We start from the raw sequence: 19,051 nt of genomic DNA, 5'->3' as shown, positions 1-19,051 counted from the left end.
GTCAGTGTGAGTCTAGATCTTCTTCCATCAGTTCTGGTAGCTCAAGAACAAGGAGCGTATATAGTTAGGGATAATTTATGGTAATAGGAACAGTATAGCCAGATGTGTAAAGAGCCAGATTGTTGAAGAGTAATGACTTTCATAACTGCAAAAGAACCTTAGAGAACTTGTCCCACCTAGTACCCCAAAATAAGAACATTGAATACATAAGATGGGGTATCGTATAACCAGGAAAAATGCAGTCTATTTTAGAATTTTTGGTGACATGAAAAGTGATTAGGATTTAATATTCTGGCATAATTATAGGCCTGAGTTTTTAAGAAATTATTAAGTCACAAAGTTATATTTAAATTCTTTTTTCAGAAAAAGAAATTTTACAAGATTCTTTTGAATGATTGAGACTTTTTTAAAAAACTTCTTTATTGGGAAGGGGATGATTGCAAGTGTTGTACGCTGTGGACTTGAATGCATAGTTTTATTTAATTGGGAAACACAGTTATCTGGCCTTTGTTTGCTTCCACACCTTAGTGGATAATGAAAGAGGATAATACCAAGAGGTTACATCTGTAGTTGCAGGAATGTTTAAGAACAATGTGTGCACTGAGAATGATACGTGCTCTGATCTCTCTTGTTCCCCCACTGACCCATCCATGTTGAAGGGTCAAGCACAGCCTGTTTTCCCAATGGTGTTCCCCTACTGTGCCTTTTAGTCCATTGTAAAGATTTAGCCCATTAATCTCACAAGTAGTATATTTATTTGTGATTTCAGGGCTTGAAGTTCAAAGATGTAGCCATTTATTTCTCCCAGAATGAGTGGGAATGCTTACATTCTGCTCAGAAGGATTTGTACCGAGATATAATGTTGGAGAATTATAACAACCTGATCTCACTGGGTAAGTTCATCTGCCCCTCAAAATTCAGAATCGGCCTTCTTGAATTTTTATGTTCTTTGTTATGAATTTCTTGGGAGTATTTTTTCAAGTGCCTGGCTGAAGTTATGATTCTTGCTTATCAAAGAATAGTTAGTTTCTGGTGAAGTTAGAAATTGGCTATTCCATTGTACAACTCTGTCCTTTTCATTCCTCTGACCTTAACTTCTTCCTCTGACCCTTAGTCTACTTACCTCTTTGTTGATAACCATGAACTGATTTTAATTCGGGGACACTCACAGTAAATATAACTTCATCCCTTTTTTTTTTTTTTCTTGAGCAGGACTTTCTGAGTCTAAGCCAGATGTGATCTCCTTATTAGAGCAAAGGAAGGAGCCTTGGATGGTTGAAAGGAAGGAGACAAAAGAATGGTTCCCAGGTGAGTGATGATGACTCGTAGGGGATAGGCCAGGGCAGGTGGTCACCCAGCTAGCCTGTGAGAAGGTAGCACTTCTAAGATGTTGGTAGGAAAACTCCCTGAAAAGGCCTGAGATCTGGAAAAGAAAGTAAGGATGTTTCAGCATGAGGCCTCCAATTTTTACTCCACTTGCCACTCTTTTGCTATCCTTTCTCATATTTCCCTCTGATTTCACAAAGGAAGTGCCTTCCTCCTTCTCAGGAGACAGCCATTTTCCTTGTGCTTAGGGTCCAGTTTTGTCCCGACTTTTTAAAATAGCTCTATTGAGATATAATTCACTTATTGGAAAATTCACTTGTTTAAAGTATACAGTTCATGGTTTTTAGTATATTCACAAATGAGTTTTGCAACCGGGCAGCAGTCTAATTTGAGAATATTTTCATCACCCCAAGTGAAACCCCATACCTGTTAGCAGTCACTAACCACACCCACCCCTAGGTAACCACTAATCTACTTAAAATCCTTTTTATTTCTGTCAAGTTGGTAGTAATGTCTCCTCTTTCATTCCTGATATTAGTATGAGTCTTCTCTCTTTTTCCTTGGTCAGTCTAGCTAAAGATTTATCAGTTTTGTTGAGCTTTTCAAAGAACAAAATTATAGTTATGTTGATTTTCTCTATTTTTCTTTGTCTATTTTGTTCATCTCCCCTCTAATCTTTATTTCCTTCCTTCTGGTATCTTTGATTTTAGTTTGCTCTTCTGTGTCTAGTTCCTTAAGGTAAATAATTAGTTTATTGATTTGAGATCTTTTTTTAATATAGGCATTTTAATCTGTTAATTTCCCTTTTAAGATCTGTTTTAACGGTATCCCATAAGTTTTGGTATATTGAATTTTCCTTTTATCTAACTCAAAAGTTTATTTTCCAATTTTTCTTGTCATTTTTTTCTTTGACCCATTATTTATTTAAAAGTATATTATTTTCTCTTGTTGATCGTCTGGCTAATTGATCTATCCATTAATGAAAGTAGATCATTGAATTATTGAATTGTCTGTTTTTCCCTTCATCTCTATTAGTTTTTGCTTCATGTATTTTGGGACTCTGTTATTAGGTGCATCTATGCTTATGACATAATTTCCTGAGATTGACGCTCTTATAAAAATGCCCTTTTTCTCTTGAGGACACTTGGCAGCCATTCAAGGGTTTTAAACAATGTAGGGACATGATTAGATTGTATTTCTAAGACCTCTCTCTGGCTGTCCTATAGAGATTAAATCAGAGGATTCATGAGTGAAAATGGTGAAATTTATCAGGAGGCTGTTTGGGAGGTACAGATGATTTGGCGTTGTGCTAGAATGAGACCATGGAGTAGGGAAAGTGGGGAGACTGAAGATCGATTTAGGGGAATGGTTCTTGAGCATTGAAGAGTGGTTGTAACGGATAGGAACAATGGGAGCATCCTTGATGGATATTACTTTTTGATTTGAGCATTTCTTTAAGTACATATTTTGATTCCAGTCTATGCTTTTTGCAGTTTTCCTTTTCTACAAGATTGTTTTTCAAAAATATTTAAAATAGCATCATCTTCTGACATCTGATGTCTGGAACTTTCCATATAACATAAAAAAAGCCAGCATCATGTTAGCAGTCATTATGCAAACCTTGCTTAGTTAGTGCCCTGCTCCCAAGGACAACCTTACAGCTGTCTCCAGTGTAAGTGGCGTTTTCATTAGATCCCAGATACAAATCATGCGTTAGTCACAGAAGAATCTTTGCTCACCAATTGTGCCAGGCTTACTCATCTCTCTAGACTTCCCAGCTGTTTGCCTTTTCTGCACCCTACTCTGGGCCAATCCAACAATCCTGGACCATAACAAAAGCAAAGGGAATAGGCCGAGCAGGAGGGTGCCTGCGTGAAACTCTGACACCGTACACTGAGCATCTGGAGAACAAGCATCTCCCTGTCTCAGACCAGCCTTTGATATTTGAGTACCTTGTTCCCTCGAAAATAAGACCTAGACAGAAAATCAGCTCCAATGCGCCTTTTGGAGCAAAAATTAATATAAGACCTGGTATTATATTATATTATGACCTGGTCTTATATTATAGTAAAATAAGACCGGGTCTTATATTAATTTTTGCTCCAAAAGACGTATTAGAGCTGATTGTCTGGCTAGGTCTTATTTTCAGGGAAATACGGTAGTTAAGTAATTGTCTGGCATCATGCAGCCAGCAAATCATGGGACTGGGATTCATACGCAGACATCTTGGCCCTAAAGTTGTGTTCTTTTTTCTTTTTTCTCCCCCTCCCGCCTCCCGCTTCCCACTCCAGTTCAAGCCGTTGTTCCTCAGTCTAGTTCTGTAGGACCCAGTTCCCTGGCCCATGCTGGTATTATGAGCCTTGCACTCCCCGCTGGCTGAGGCAGTCGGTCACCATCGACGGTCAGCCACTCACAATAGATCACAGCTGCTCACGCTGGCCACTGGCCACTCATGGTGGCACACGGTATCCCATGGCAGCACACAGTAGCCCACTGCAGCTACAAGGTAGCCCATGGCAACACACGGTAGACCACGGGGCTGCACGGCAGCCCAGCTCCAGGGAGAGCTGTTGTTCACAATGTTAGCTGTAGAGGGTGCAGCTCACTGGCCCATGTGGGAATCGAACCAGCAGCCTTCGGCATTAGGAGCTAGGAGCACGGAGCTCCAACTGCTTGAGCCACCGGGCCAGCCCTAAAGTTGTGTTCTTTGTCACAACACCATACAACCTCATAAATGGTTGCCATAGTATCCTCAGTTTTCATTAGAATATTCTCAGAATTACATAAAATTTTCATTGTTGTGTAAAGCTGCCAATATTCTAGGAGACTGGTGCAGACACATGTACAGACTCACTCGAGCGCCAGCTTGCTTGTGCATTCCTGTTACGTGCATGGGAAGTGATGTAGGGAGAGCATACTGAAGTTGGGAGCTGACACCTCCAGCACCTGTTAAATAATTAAAAGCATGAAGTGATTACCTGATTCCTAAGTCACTTTCCTAATTTCATTATCTTTAGTATGTTTCCTTCTGTTTCCACTGGAATACCCTTAATCTAGTAATTACTTAACATTAATTGAACTATGTGCTGGTGATTGGTTATGTCATGGTGAGTGAAATAAGTGTTATGCGAGTTCTAGGCCACTTTGAGAGAAATTAGACTGGTGAAAAACTGATGAATTAATATGTAATTCCAGAATTAAGAAAAAGATTACGAGGGTGAAGAACAGAGTACTTGACAGAAAATTAAGATATTTAGGATGAGAGAAGCTGGCCATTTCAAGATCTTGGAGCACAGCATTCATGGGACATGAAACATTTCCTGAAAGGGTCTAAGATAAGCAAGTATTTATCATGAATTAGGAGTCGGATGGAGGCCAGTATAGTGGGTGCATGGTGAGTGAAGGTCGGAGCACCTTAAAATGAAGGTGAATAGGAACCGGGGTCCAGATGATGCAGTTTTGCAAGTCTGGTAAGGAATTTTGTATTTTATTCTAAGTGCAGGCGAAATGCACCGTATTTAAACAGTGAGTCCCATACTTTGAGTTGCCTCAGAACACTAAAGAAGATTAATAAAAATACCAGTCGTCATTTATTCATCTAACAAATACTTATTGTGAAGGGCAGACAGGCAATATAGAAGTAAACGACATATACATAATGTAATCTGTTGAGTTTAGAAGTGAAATATCCAGATGTTTGCAAGACAAATTGATGGATAGCTAGAGGGCTAGGTATGTGTAAAGAAAGAAGAGCCAAATGTTTATTGTAGAATCTAGATGGCAAGAATATAGGGGTTCACAGTCCAATTCTTTTAATTTCTCTGTATGTTTGAAAGTTTTCATAATAATATTGGGGAAGTAGGTACAATGATGAAAGTACACTGTAAAAACATAGAATAAGTATAGGGCGGCCGGATGGCTCAGTTGGTTAGAGCGCAAGCTTTGAACATCAGGGTTGCCAATTTGATTCCCACATGGGCCAGTGAGCTGCACTCTCCACAACTAGATTGAAGGACAACAACTTGGAGCTAATGGGCCCTGGGGAAACACATTATTCCCCAATAAAATTAAAAACAAACAAAAACTAACACATATTTTAAAAAAAAGTGTAAGTAGTGTGATGAGAGTCTTGTATTATAAAGAGTGATCTCATAAGTTGGCATTTGAATAGAGGTCAGAATGAAGTAATTGAATGAGCCATATTGATAACATAGGGAAGATATTTGTAGGCAGACATTCTGAAGGAAGGATGTGGGGTGTGCTTGGCAAGTCTGAAGAACATCCAGTTGGTCAGGGAGCTGGAGCAGAGTCAGCTAAAGGGAGGAGATCGGCAGTGAGGTCAGAAAGATGGTAGTGCAGGACAAGTTTAGGGAAGGCCTTCTAGACCACGTAAAGACTTTGACTTCTACTCTTCATGAGAGGGAAATCCATTGGAGATTTTTGAGTAGAAAAATGACATAATTTAACTTATCTTAACAAGAACACTCTGGCTACTGTGTTGGGTATATGAGATATTAGAGGACCACAGTGGCAGTAGAGAGACCGTTAGGATAGTGTTGTGTTAATCTTAGTGAGGCATGGCTTTGGACAGGTGGTAGACATACTGGCAGAGAAGCAGTCATAATCTGGATGTATTTTGAGGCTAGAGATGAGAGGACTTGCTGTTAGATGTAACGTCCTATTCCTTTAGATTCTCATTTAATTGGTCTTAAGTGGTTCCTGGACATTGTATTTTTAACAAGTTCCCCATCTGATTCTGATTCTCACCAGAGGTGAAGAACCACTTCCTTTATAAGCTCTCTTCATCTTCTCTATTCTCAGTACTCCTGCCCTCTTTTTTTTTTTTTTTAAATTGCAGTGCAGTGTTAAGAGCTATTTATTTGCTATATTTAGTTTGTCATTTCCTACCTTACAACTTTCCTTTTTCCTACAACATGAAAGAAAATACCTTCTATGTTCTTTCTTGTTATCTTACAGATTGGGAGTCCAGAAGAGAAACCAAGAATTTATCTCTGAAGGAGGACAGTTATGAAATGAAAGCATTGCAACTGGAGATAACAAGAAGATCTATAATCTCTAACCTTGAGTGCCCTAGGGTCAGTGATAATAGTGCAGTCAAATGCTACTTGGAGAGACAACAGGATGGACATTTCAGACCAGCTGCAATAACCTCTGAAGAAAGGTCCCCTTCCATTCCATGCATAGTTCATAGAGTACCTCAGATAATTCATACTGGAGCGAAATCATGTGACTGCAAGGAATGTGAAGAAGCTTTGAGGTACCAGTCACACCATATTCAACACGAAAGAAGTCATAATAAAGAAGAAGACTCTAAATGTGGAGAATGTGGGACAGTCTTTAATAGTAGGTCAGACTTGATCAAGCATCAGAGAATTCATGAAAGCAAGACAAAAAATGAAAATAAGAAATGTGCCTTTACTTGTGACACTGAAACTACTAAACCTCAGAGCATTAATACCGGTGAGAAACCCCAAAAATGTAAGGAATGCGGGAAAACCTTTCATTCTAGCTCACAACTCAATAAACATCAAAGGACTCATATTGGTGAGAAACCCTATAAATGTAAGGAGTGTGAGAAGGCCTTTCCATCTACCTCACAACTCAACTTGCATCAGAGAATTCATACAGATGAGAAATACTATGAATGTAAAGAATGTGGCAAAGCTTTCACCCGTCCCTCACACCTTTTTCGACATCAGAGAATCCATACTGGTGAGAAGCCCCATAAATGTAAGGAATGTGGTAAAGCTTTTCGTTATGACACCCAACTTAGTCTTCATCAAATAATTCATACTGGTGAAAGACGCTATGAATGTAAGGAATGTGGGAAGGCATATAGCTGTGCCTCACAACTGAGTCTACATCAAAGAATTCATACTGGTGAGAAACCTCATAAATGTGAGGAATGTGGGAAAGCTTTTATCTCTGATTCACATCTTATTCGGCATCAGAGTGTTCATACTGGTGAGAAACCGTATAAATGTAAGGAATGTGGGAAGGCCTTTCGTCGTGGCTCAGAACTTACTCGACATCAGAGAGCTCACACTGGTGAGAAACCCTATAAATGTAGGGAATGTGGAATGGCCTTTACTTGTAGCACAGAACTTATTCGACATCAAAAAATTCACACTGGTGAGCGACCCCATAAATGTAAGGAGTGTGAGAAAGCTTTTATTCGAAGGTCAGAGCTTACTCATCATGAGAGAAGTCATAGTGGTGAAAAACCCTATGAGTGTAAAGAATGTGGGAAGGCCTTTGGTCGAGGATCAGAACTTAGTCGACACCAGAAAATTCACACTGGTGAGAAACCCTATGAATGTAAGCAATGTGGGAAGGCCTTTATTCGTGGCTCACACCTTAGTCAACATCAAAGAATTCATACAGTACAGAGGAGTGAATGAAGACATGGGAAGGCTCAGAATTTAATTGTCATCTGAAATTCATACTAGTGAAATAGAAACAAAACAACCTGTGATTATAAGAAATGTGGGAAAGCATTTGAGGATAACAACTTAAGCAATATCAGAGTTCATAGTGTGGATATAAAGTATTTCAGAGCCAGAATTTATTCGTCATTTGTAGTTGATGAGAAACCTTATAAATTGTTGAGGATTGGGCGAATTTATGTGTTTTCAGAATTCATTTGACATCAGAGTTCAGTTGGTGAAAAGTGAAAAACTCCATGAGTGTAAGGAAAGTGGGAAGGCTTAGGGCGGCAGTGAATATGTTAGAGACATTACTCCTCCAAACCTTTCTCAACATCAGAGTCATTAGCCCTTAGGGAAATCAGAGGATTCATAATATTAGTGTCATATGTATGGGACACCCATTTGCTTTAGCTAACAAACTATTCATCTGATAATTCATACTTGAGGAAGGCTACATTAAAGTTAAAATTACACCGAATTCTTCTTTCCTGCTCAAATCTTAATATTTGCAAGCTCATTCTCTGAAATTAACCTTAACTGAATCAGAGTGGGAAAGGATTTAACCAATATTTAGTCTTTATTTGCCTTCACCACTATAAACTCATTTCTTATAGAGCAAATTACTTAACTATGTCTTAATTTTTCTCATTTATAAATTGTAATGTTAGCACCATATTTCTTAGTAGCATTGTGAAGATTAAATACAGCGATACCTCAGTTTTCAAACATCTCCGTTGACAAACATTTCGGTTTACGAACGCCATAAACTCAGAAGTAAATGCTTCGGTTTTCAAAAACACCTCGGAAGTCTAACATGTCACGCGGCTTCTGCTGAGTGCAAGATCCTGAGGCCTAGCTGTCGGTTGTGTTTGAACGTTTCAGAACTTGAACGGTCTTCCAGAAGGGATTACGTTCAAAAACCAAGGTACCACTGTAATTACATTATCCCTTAGAACTGTGTCTGGCTCGTATTGAAAGTGATAGATAAGAGCTGCTTTTCTTATTACTTTTCTTTAGTTTCCTAATTGTGTGTCATTAGAGGTTATACGAGAGGAAGGTCTTATGGGTTCAGTCCTCCCAGCACCTTTCCCTTGTGCGCCCTTTACGTAAGACCCCCATGGCGCTTACTGAGGCCGGAAAACTCTACTCTTTTGGCTTAATTGTCCAACCTGGCCTGAGCCCAGGAACCCCAAAGCACTCCACCATGAACCCTAATAAAGGCATGTACCCTAAAACCTTGCTCTCTCTCTGCACTCTGTCTTTACCTCCCATTGTGGCCCCTTGAGATGTGCTGGGTACTTCCTCCAGGACCTGTGAGTAATAAACTCTAATTTACCTTGTGGTCTGTTTTTTGTACCATGGCTCACTTCCTGGAACCTGTGCTCCACTTAACAAGTGTTAATTTGACAGGTTCATAAAAATCTAAGAAAATAGGTGCAGTATATATATGTGGAAAACTACAACACTGATGAGTGAAATCAAAGATCTAAATGGGGAGATAATCCAAGTTCATGAATTGAAACACTCAATATTGTGAGGAAGTCAGTTGTTCCAGACTTGATGTACAGGTTCGACACAATCCAAATCAAAATCCCAGAAAGATATTTTGTATATATCAGCACTTTTCTATGGAAAAGTAAAATCCTGGGCCAGCCCGGTGGCTCAGATAATTGGAGTGCCATTCTCCTAACACCGAGGTTGTTGATCGATTCCCACATGGGCCAGTAAGCTGTGCAGTTTACAGCTAAGATTGTGAACAACGGCTCTCCCTGGAGCTGGGTTCTTGTGAGCTGCCATGGGCTGCTGTGAGCGGCCGACCACCACTGGCGACTGACAGCCTCAGCGGGGGGGCGAGGGGGACGGAAGGCCCATAATACCAGCATGGGCCAGGGAGCTGTGTCCTACACAACTAGACTGAAACAACGGCTTGAACCGGAGTGGGGGGTAGGGAGGCGGAAGAAAGGGGGAAAAATTTTAAAAAGAAAAGTAAAATCCTGAGAATAGCCAACACAGTACTAAAGAGGAAGAACAAATTTGTGTGGCACACATTACACATTTTTAAGTTTTAACTTATAAAGCTACAATAATGAAGGAAACATGGTATTTGAGAAAGAATAGACAAATACATCAATTGAATAGAATAGGGAGCCCAGAAATGGACCTGTACAAATACAGTAAACAGATCTTTGACAAAACAGCAAAGACAATTTAAAAAAGAAATAGTGCTGTAACAATTGGATGTACATATGAAAAAAACCTAAACACAGACAATAGCTTACAGAAAAAATAAAATGATCATAGGTCTAAATATAAAATTTAAAACTATAACATTGAAGAAAAAAGGAGAAAATATACATGACAGGTTTGGTGATAAATTTTTAAATACAGCATCAGTAGTAAAATCCACAAAAGAAAACATTGATAAGTTGGACTTGATTAAAATGAAAAAGGTCTGCTCTCTGGGAGCGGCGAGATGGCTCAGTTGGTTAAAGCACGAGCTCTTAACAACAGGCTTGCCAGTTTGATTCCCACATGGACCAGTGAGCTGCGCCCTCCACAACTAGATTGAAGACAATGAGCTGCCAGTGGGGTGGTCAAATGGTTCAGTTGGTTAGAGCGGCAAGCTCTTGGCAACAAGGTTGCCCATTCAATTCCCACATGGGATGGTGGGCTGCACCCCCTGCAACTAAGATTGAAAACGGCGACTGGACTGGGAGCTGAGCTGCGCCGTCCACAACTAGACTGAAACAACTACTTGACTTGGAGGTGATGGGTCTTGGAAAAACACACTTAAAAATAAAAGTTAAAAAAATAAAAAGAAGTTCCTGTATGAAAAGGAATCATTTGGAAGTTCCTGGGATGTCTTATTAATTTCACAGGATTCTCTTCTTGTTTTCTTTTTAGAGGGAAAATAACATAAATTTAAAAGCAATTACAGTCTGAAGCACAATTATTTAACTGTAAGAAAATGTCTCATCTTTTCTACACATTATAATTCTTATGTGGGTTAAAAAGAAAAATACTTTGTAATTGTCTTAGAACTCTCTAATAGTAAAAAGTGCAAGAATTTAAATTTTTTCTTTGATACTAAAATTCTTCAAAAATATTAAGATAACTATGTATATGTTTGAGTATTCTTTTTAAAATCCTAAATCTGAAATCAATTGCATTGACTATTCGGCTCTGCAGAATTGGGAGAAAAAAATTGGTTCATTGATTATTTATATAGAGAGACTAAGAAAGAAGCTAATAAAATAAGAAAGAAGACTAATAAAATTGTTACCAATTTTATATTACAGGCTTTAATGTTTATAAAAAATTTATTTTGAATAATATTCATTTAAAATTGTAAAAGAATGTTTGAAATACTAGTTGTACTTCATTTTATTTTAAACCTGAAATGTTCATTTCTGAATCTTTTTCTCATCATGTAATTACAAAAAAAAGAGAACACAATAAGACCAAAAATGCCAATTTAAAAATAGGCACAGATCTCAATAGACATATTGTCAAAGAAAATGTGCAGGTGGCAAATACACATAAAAAGATGCTCAACATTGTTTTTTGTCAGGGTGACTGCTTTGGGGAAAAGGAAAAAAATCAGACATTGTAGGGATTACTGGACACAGGCTGGACTATCACTAATTCCAGGAGACCCAACACATCCCTTGGCTCACCAGCCCCATTGGGGCATATGCAGATCAGGTCATCAATGAAGTTTTAGTTCAGATTTGTCTCACAGTGGGACCAGTGGTTTCCCAAACCCATCCTGTAGTTTATTTCCTCCAATCTGGAATGCATAATTGAAATAGCCATACACAGCAACAGGCAGAATATCCATATTGGCTCCCTGACCTGTGGAGTGCGTGCCATTATGGTGGGAAAGGCTAAGTGGAAGCCACTAGAACTGCCTCTGTCTTGAAAAATAGTAAAAAAGTCGTACCACATTCCTGGAGTAATTGCAGAGGTTAGTGCCATAATTAAGGACTTGAAAGATGCAAGAGTGTGGTGATTCCTACTACATCCCTATTCAACTTGCCTATTTGGCCTGTTCAGAAGACAAATGGATCTTGGAGAATAACAATGGGTTATCGTAAGCTTAACAGGTGGTGACTCCTATTGCAGCCGCTGTCCCTAATACCTGATATGCAACTACGGATCTGGGAAAATGTTTTCTTTTCCCTGTCCCTGTTAATGAAGACCACCAGAAACAGCTTTGAGCTGGCAAGGTGGTCAGCAATACACCTTTACTGTCCTATCTCAGGGGTATACGTATGAACCCTCCAGCCCTGTGTCATAATGTGATTCACAGAGACCTTAATGGTCTTTCCTTCTGTGAGATTACACAGTAGTCCATTACATTAATGGCATTATTGATTGGATCTAGCGAGCAAGAAGTAGAAACTACTCTAGATCTATAGGAAAAACCTGTGTGTGTCAGTGAACAGGAAATAAATCTGACAAAAATTCAAGGGCCTTCTACCTCAGTGAAATTTCTAGGGGTCCAGTAGCGTGGAGCTTGTCAAGATATCACTTCTAAGGTGAAGGATAAGCTGTTGCATCTGACTCTGCTTAGAACCAAAAAAAGGCACAATGCTTAATGGGCCTCTTTGGACTTTGGAGGCAACATACTCCTCATATGGGTGTGCTATGCTGGCCCATTTACCAAGTAACCTGAAAAGCTGCTACTTTTGACTGGAGCCCAGAACAAGAGAAGGCTCTAGAACAGGTCCAGGCGCCATGCAAGCAGTTCTGCTACTTGGACCACGTGATCCAGCAGACCAGTGGTGCTGGAAGTGTCAGTGGAAGATAGGTAAATGGTCTGGAAGCTTTGGTGGGCCCCTATAGGTGAATTTCAGTGCAAGCTGTTAGGATTTTGGAGCAAAGTCCTGCCATCCTCCACAGATAGCTACTCTCTTTTTGAGAAATAGCTTTTGGCCTGCCACTGAACCTTAGTGGAGACTGAATGTTTGACCATGGGGCTCCAAGTTACCAGCAACCTCAGCCACGCGTCATACACTGAATGTTAGCTGACCTGCAAGTCATAAAGTGGGGCACACATAGCAACACTCTATCATCACAAGTAAGCGGTATATACAAAATTGGGCTTGAGCAGCCAGCCCCTCAAGGCACAAGTTACATGAAGAAGTAGCCTAAATGCCCATGGTCCGACTCTTGCTACACTACTTTCTCTCGCCCAGCCTGCACCTACGGCCTCATAGTGCATTCCCGATGATCACTTGGCAGGGGAAGAAAAAACCTGAGCCTGGTTTAAAGATGGTCTATACCATATGAGGGCACCATCCAACAGTGGACAACTATAACACTACAGCCCCTTTCTGGGACATCTATGCAGGACAGTGACGGATAGAAACCTTCTGGGACATCTATGCAGGACAGTGATGGATAGAAATCCTACCAGTGGGTAGAACTTTGAGCAGTGCATGTGGTTGTTCGTTTTGCTTGGAAGGAGTAGAGCCCAATGTGAGATTATATACCATTTCATGGGCTGTGGCCAATGGGTTGGCTGGATAGTCAAGGACTTGGAAGGAACGTGATTGGAAAATTGATGATAAAGAAGTCTAAGTAAGAGGCATATGGATAGACCTCTCTGAATGGATTTAAAAAAAAAAAAGGAGGAAGATATTTGTGTCTCATGTGAATACTCACCAAATGGAGACCTCAGCAGAGGACGAGTGGATAGTATGACCTGTGGATACCAGTCAGCCTCTTTCCCCAGCCACTCTTGTCAATGCCCAGTGGGCTCATGAACAAAGTCTCTATAGTAGCAGTGACGGAGATTTTGCATGGACTCAGCAACACGGACTTCCACTCACCAAGACCAGCCTGGCTCCCACCACTTCTGAGCACCCAATCTGCCAGGAGCAGAGACCAACATGAATCTTCAATGTGGCACCACTCCCCAAAGTGATCGATCAGCCAGCTACCTGGTCGGGGGTTAATTCCACTGCCCTGCTTCCATTAAGGAAGGGGCACCTTTTTATTTGTGCTGTAATACACACTTACTCTAAACATGGATTTACATGTTCCCTACACACAATGTTTCTGTTAAAATGATCACCCATGGACTTACAGAATACCTTATGCATCACTGTAGTATCTATACAGCATTGCTTCTGATCAAGGAACTCCAAAGCAAATAAAGTGCAGCCACAGGCCCAGGCTCACAGAATTCTCCGGCCTTACCATTTCCCCAACCACCCTGAAGCAGCTGGTGTGATGGTAGAATGGCCTTTTGAAGACTCAGTTGTAGCACCAGCTAAGTAATCCATGCTCTGAATCAGGGTCAGTGTCCAGTGTGTGGTACTGGCTCTCCAGCAGGATTCACTGGTCCAGGTTGAAAATGAGAGAACTATTACCCTTAATGACCTACTAGCAATGTTTTGTTGCCTGTTCCTGCAACCTTACTTTCTGCTGGCCTAGAGGTCTTAGTTCCAAATGGAAGAATGCTTTCACCAGGAGGCACAACAATGATTCCAGTGAACTGAAAATTAAAATTATGATTATTAACCTGATTGTTGAGAGTGAGGAAAAAATGTCATTCTCAAACAATGCTGATGGTAGTTACATCATAAATTATTAGAAAAATTGATTATTTCATATTTCTCAACATTTTAAATGTACATATAATTTGAACTTTCAATTCCATCCCTAAAATACTCTGAAATTTTTAAAGTGAATAAATAACCAAAAAGCATACATGTGACTAAGAGACTGTTTGAATACACTATGATTCGTCTGTGCAACAGATGTAGCTGTTAAAGTAACGAGGTATATTCAAATGTAGCTATTTTATATACACAGAGATACTGCATTAATATTTTCTAGTAGGGTTACTCAGAAACTTGTAATAGTGGTTGCCTCTGGGATGTGAGATATAGAAGGTCTCACATTCACCGAGGTTCACTTTTCATCTTGGACCCTATCATTTTGTTTTGAAGTTTTACCATATACTGGTATATCTTTCACCTTTTCAAGGAAAAACACTCATTTCCAAAAGCAATTCTGCTACTGTGTGAAGATTCATGCAACTAACTATATGCTTATAGGCAAGAGTTTTTTCCTTTTATATCAAGGAAACCAATGCAAAACATGTTGCTTGAAGATGTTCACTTTTAAATTACTTAAATAGTAAAATATTTGAAAATCTAAAATTTTCACATATAAAATTATGGAAAATCAAAATTAATTGTATCATAATGTGGCAATTATTTTGCCATAGCACCAGATAAGAAAAAACTAAAATTTAATTGCACAGTGAATTCTACAATGCCTGACATTTATGAATGTGGCCCCAAAATAAAAAGTAACAAAAGTTTGTAATAGTTGCAATATGATTGATTTCTCCTTTTAAATATTTCTTTACAAATTTTCTATTCTTTTAAAAGACACAGTATTATGTAGTTGGAAATGGAGGAATTAAAAAAACTGTCAGGAAAGAAAAATTTTAATTATTTTTTCAGCATAAAGATCATTTTATATTGGTTCCTATTTAATAGCTTATATGTACATGTGCAGTATCCAAGGTGAAAGGGCTTTCTCTCCACGTTTACCTCTCACACAAATGCAATGATCCAGGACTTTACTACTTTAATCACAACTCTTTCTAAAGAGATATACTAATCTGATTACATTGCAATTATTCTCCACCCTGCACCCAACTCCCACCTTGTCTCTTTTATTCAGTTTTATGAAAAAGATCCAGGAAAAAATCAAGATGATGCCCTACTCCAAAGGAAGAGGTAAGTTAATGGATGAAATTGAACCAAAGTGAAACCATAAAAGAAATATCTGACATCACAGACTATCATAAAAATTTAAGTGACAAAGAATATATTAGGTGAATAGTGTAATTATATCGCTTTTCAACCCCCAGTTATTTATGCATGCATTCATTGATTTATTTCAAGTTTTTGGCTTTTATAACCATATAATCCATTCTTTATTGAACAAGTGAAATTCCCTGAAATGACTTGATGTTTTATTCCTTCTATGGATGCAAAAAATGATCACTCAGACTAATTTATCTCATTTAGTACAACAGATCTTTCTTTCATCTGCAAACCACAACTTCACTATAATAGAGCTTAGTGGATATCTGGGAGGATCTTTAATAAATTCTTGCAGAACTCAGCATTACAGAAATGTTTTAATATATTAAGGTAATTGGTGGATTTTTTATTAAGAATAAAGGACTGATTCTGACCATTAATGGCAGATGTATCAGCAAAACTGGGAAGAAATTAGGTATTCCATTTCCATTGACTGAATTAAGACATTGTCACAGATGATCTTAAGGCTTTCGTTAAATAAATAAATGTACAACTTCCCTAGTGTTGAATCCAACTTTGCTTCTTGTTAGTTCAAAAACTAAACTCTGAAAAAAACCCAAACATCAAGAACATTCCTGTAGTTGAACAAATTGTTTTACTGCTCATTGCAGCAAAGAACACTCATCACAGGGAACCATGGGGATGTGTCAGCAAGGTGTTAGAAAAGATGTAGGCTTGTGTTTATTGATTTAGAGCAGGTTTAAGGAAGTGGGGCTTTGCTCTGGATTGGATATTGTCAGGAAGTCAGGGGTAATTCTATGGCATATCGTCATAAATCCTTACTATATGGAGGACAGACTAAAGCAAGATTAAAATTTTAATTGGTAAAGAAGAGCAGTCATTCATATTATCCAGGAGTGTTCTGACATTTTGTGGTGTGGACAATGTTCATGTTTTATTTATTTAGATATGATTACAGAGTGATCTTGTTATTGTCTTGTTCCATCAGGGTCACAGAGTTGATTTGTTGTTGTTCTGTGAAATAATTTATGATCAACAGGAAAACAACAAGATCTAGTGATAGTACCAGGACAGCTCCAGCATGTCAGGGGCTGCTTTTTCCAAATGCATAAAGGGCATAAATCTTAAATGTAAAGCTTGATGTAATTTTAACTTTATTGAGGCATAACTTATATATAATAAATTGCACCCATTTTAAGTGTACAGTTGAGTTTTGAAAAATGATACCTAGGTAACTGCCATCACAAGATGCAGAACATTTCTATTGCTCGAGAAAGTTCCCTCATGGCCCTTTACAGATAACTTCTCCTTCCACACCGTCCCAGACAACCACTGCTCTGCTTTCTGTCACTACCGTGTCTCCCCCAAAATAAGACCTAGCCAGACCATCAGCTCTAAGGCATCTTTTGGAGCAAAAATTAATATAAGACCTGGTCTTATTTTAATATAAGACTGGTAATATAATAATATAATGTAAATTAGTATAATACCAGCTCTTATATAAGACCCGGTCTTATTTTAATTTTTGTTCCAAAAGATGCATTAGAGCTGATGGTCCGGCTAGGTCTTATTTTTGGGGAAACACGGTATAGTTTGCATTTTCTTTAATTTCACAAAAAGGAATCATACAGTATTTGCTCATTTGTGTATAGTTTCTTTCACTTAGCATGTTTTGGACATATGGTTTTATTTCTTTTGGGTAAATTTCTAGGAGTGGAACTCCTCAATTGGTTTGTAAATTTATGTTTTACTTTATTAGAAATTGCTAAACTGTCTTCAAAAATGGTTATACCATTTTACATTCCCACAAACAGTATTTGAGAGTTCCAGTTGCCCCATATCCTTACCAGTACTTGGTATTGTCAATGTTTTTAATTTTAGCTATTCTAATGTTAGAATTGTGGTGTCTTACTGTGGATTTAATTTTCATTTCATGATAACTAATAATGTTAAGCATCGTTTCACCTGTATATTGGCGATTCTTTTATCTTTCTTTTTGAAGTACCTGTTAAATAAGATGGAAGGTTTTTGTTGCATGTCAGTACTTACCACAAAAAAGTGAATAGGGCCCAGAGGCTAGGTTCTGAATATGTTGGTTATAGGAGAGAAATACTGGGCAACACTTGGATACAGAAGAGGTGGAAGTCTGAAGGACTGCACACTGGAATAATGAAATTATTGTTTTAAAAATGCAGTCTGTAAGGTAAGATTCCTAGACTGAAGAGGGGGACATCTCTCCTTCAGTTGAAATTTGGCCTTAAGACTCACTTCAATAGACAGCTACACAAAAAGTTAGGAAACTGATAAGAATCAATTAAAAAGAAACCTGAATTTGTAGAATTTGATGATCCCAGAAGAGGCACTTACTTCTAAGTACTAGTTTTCAAACCTTTCAGATACATCTTTATCAAATTCTCCTGGTCCTCCCACTTTAGATGAAATATAGGGAAAGAAGATAATAACCACCAAAATACCCTGGGAAATGTGGTTTGTAGCATAGCAAATAGGGAGTCTGGTTTAAATCTTAAATGGGCAATGGATAACAGGATGACCAGCTTTTTAGAAAAGCAACCTGTGGCACAGGCAATGAAACAAACAAAACGCTCGAATAGCAAATTACATATAATAAATAACTATATACATATGTATTAATATGAAACAAAGATTTGAAATTAAATATTATTTTGTATTATTTACTTTCATTTAAAACAGGCTATCATTTAAAACAACAGGACTAGTTATCAGTAGTAATTAGTACTAATTATTAGAATTACATAAAATATGTAAGAAAATATACCAGTACTTTTATAAAGTTCTTTCTCTTAGCTGATTCAGCAATTTATTTTGACTCAATTTGCTATTTAAATTTTGTAGGCTATATTGTATTCTTAAGATATATACATGTAAAACTTTTTAAAGGGAGAATGGAAATATAATAGGACCAATTAAACAGATATTAACTATGTATAATAAAAATTAACACTAAAATGTTTCTTCTATCCCTTGCTGCAGTCAGATATTTGCACTTGTTTCTTTTTTAAAGTTTTTTATTGGGGAACAGTGTGTTTCTCCAGGGCCCATCAGCTCCAAGTCGTTGTCCTTCAACCTAGTTGTGGAGGGAGCAACTCAGCTCCAAGGCCATTTTCAATCTTTAGCTGCAGGGGGCGCAGCCCGCCATCCCATGCGAACCAGCTACCCCGTTGCTCAGAGTTCGAGCTCTAACCAACTGAGTCATCTGGCCGCCCCTTTACTCGTTTCTTTTTCCAATACTTTTTCTGAACTGCCTGCAGCCTTTAAAACATTTTTTTTCTGGTATATTGGTAAAATGGAATACAGGCAAACGTAAAATTCACTTTGACTCACAGCTCTGCTCTTATCAAGCCCACAATACACTAATTCTTGGTATCAGCCCAATATGATGACATCCAGTTAAATATCCTCTCAATGAAAGCACCTGAGCAT

At 38.4% G+C, this 19,051-nt stretch overlaps 1 protein-coding gene across 1 annotated transcript in view; it reads left to right on the top strand.

Annotated features, from left to right (window-relative positions):
* LOC117035347 (uncharacterized) overlaps window positions 1-8,588 on the top strand; it is a 62,894-nt gene extending 54,306 nt beyond the window's left edge. Inside the window, exons 13-15 of the mRNA XM_033129240.1 lie at window positions 770-893; window positions 1,213-1,308; window positions 6,304-8,588. Of these exons, the coding sequence (XP_032985131.1) occupies window positions 770-893; window positions 1,213-1,308; window positions 6,304-7,748 (1,665 nt within the window). The 3' untranslated portion in view covers window positions 7,749-8,588. The remainder of the gene's footprint in view (window positions 1-769; window positions 894-1,212; window positions 1,309-6,303) is intronic.
* The last annotated feature ends 10,463 nt before the right edge of the window (window positions 8,589-19,051 follow it).

Source organism: Rhinolophus ferrumequinum, chromosome 15, assembly GCF_004115265.2.
Source record: "Rhinolophus ferrumequinum isolate MPI-CBG mRhiFer1 chromosome 15, mRhiFer1_v1.p, whole genome shotgun sequence".
Lineage (NCBI taxonomy): Eukaryota > Metazoa > Chordata > Mammalia > Chiroptera > Rhinolophidae > Rhinolophus > Rhinolophus ferrumequinum.
The sequence above is the reverse complement of the archived record's forward strand: the minus strand, read 5'-3'. Positions and strand labels throughout refer to the sequence as shown.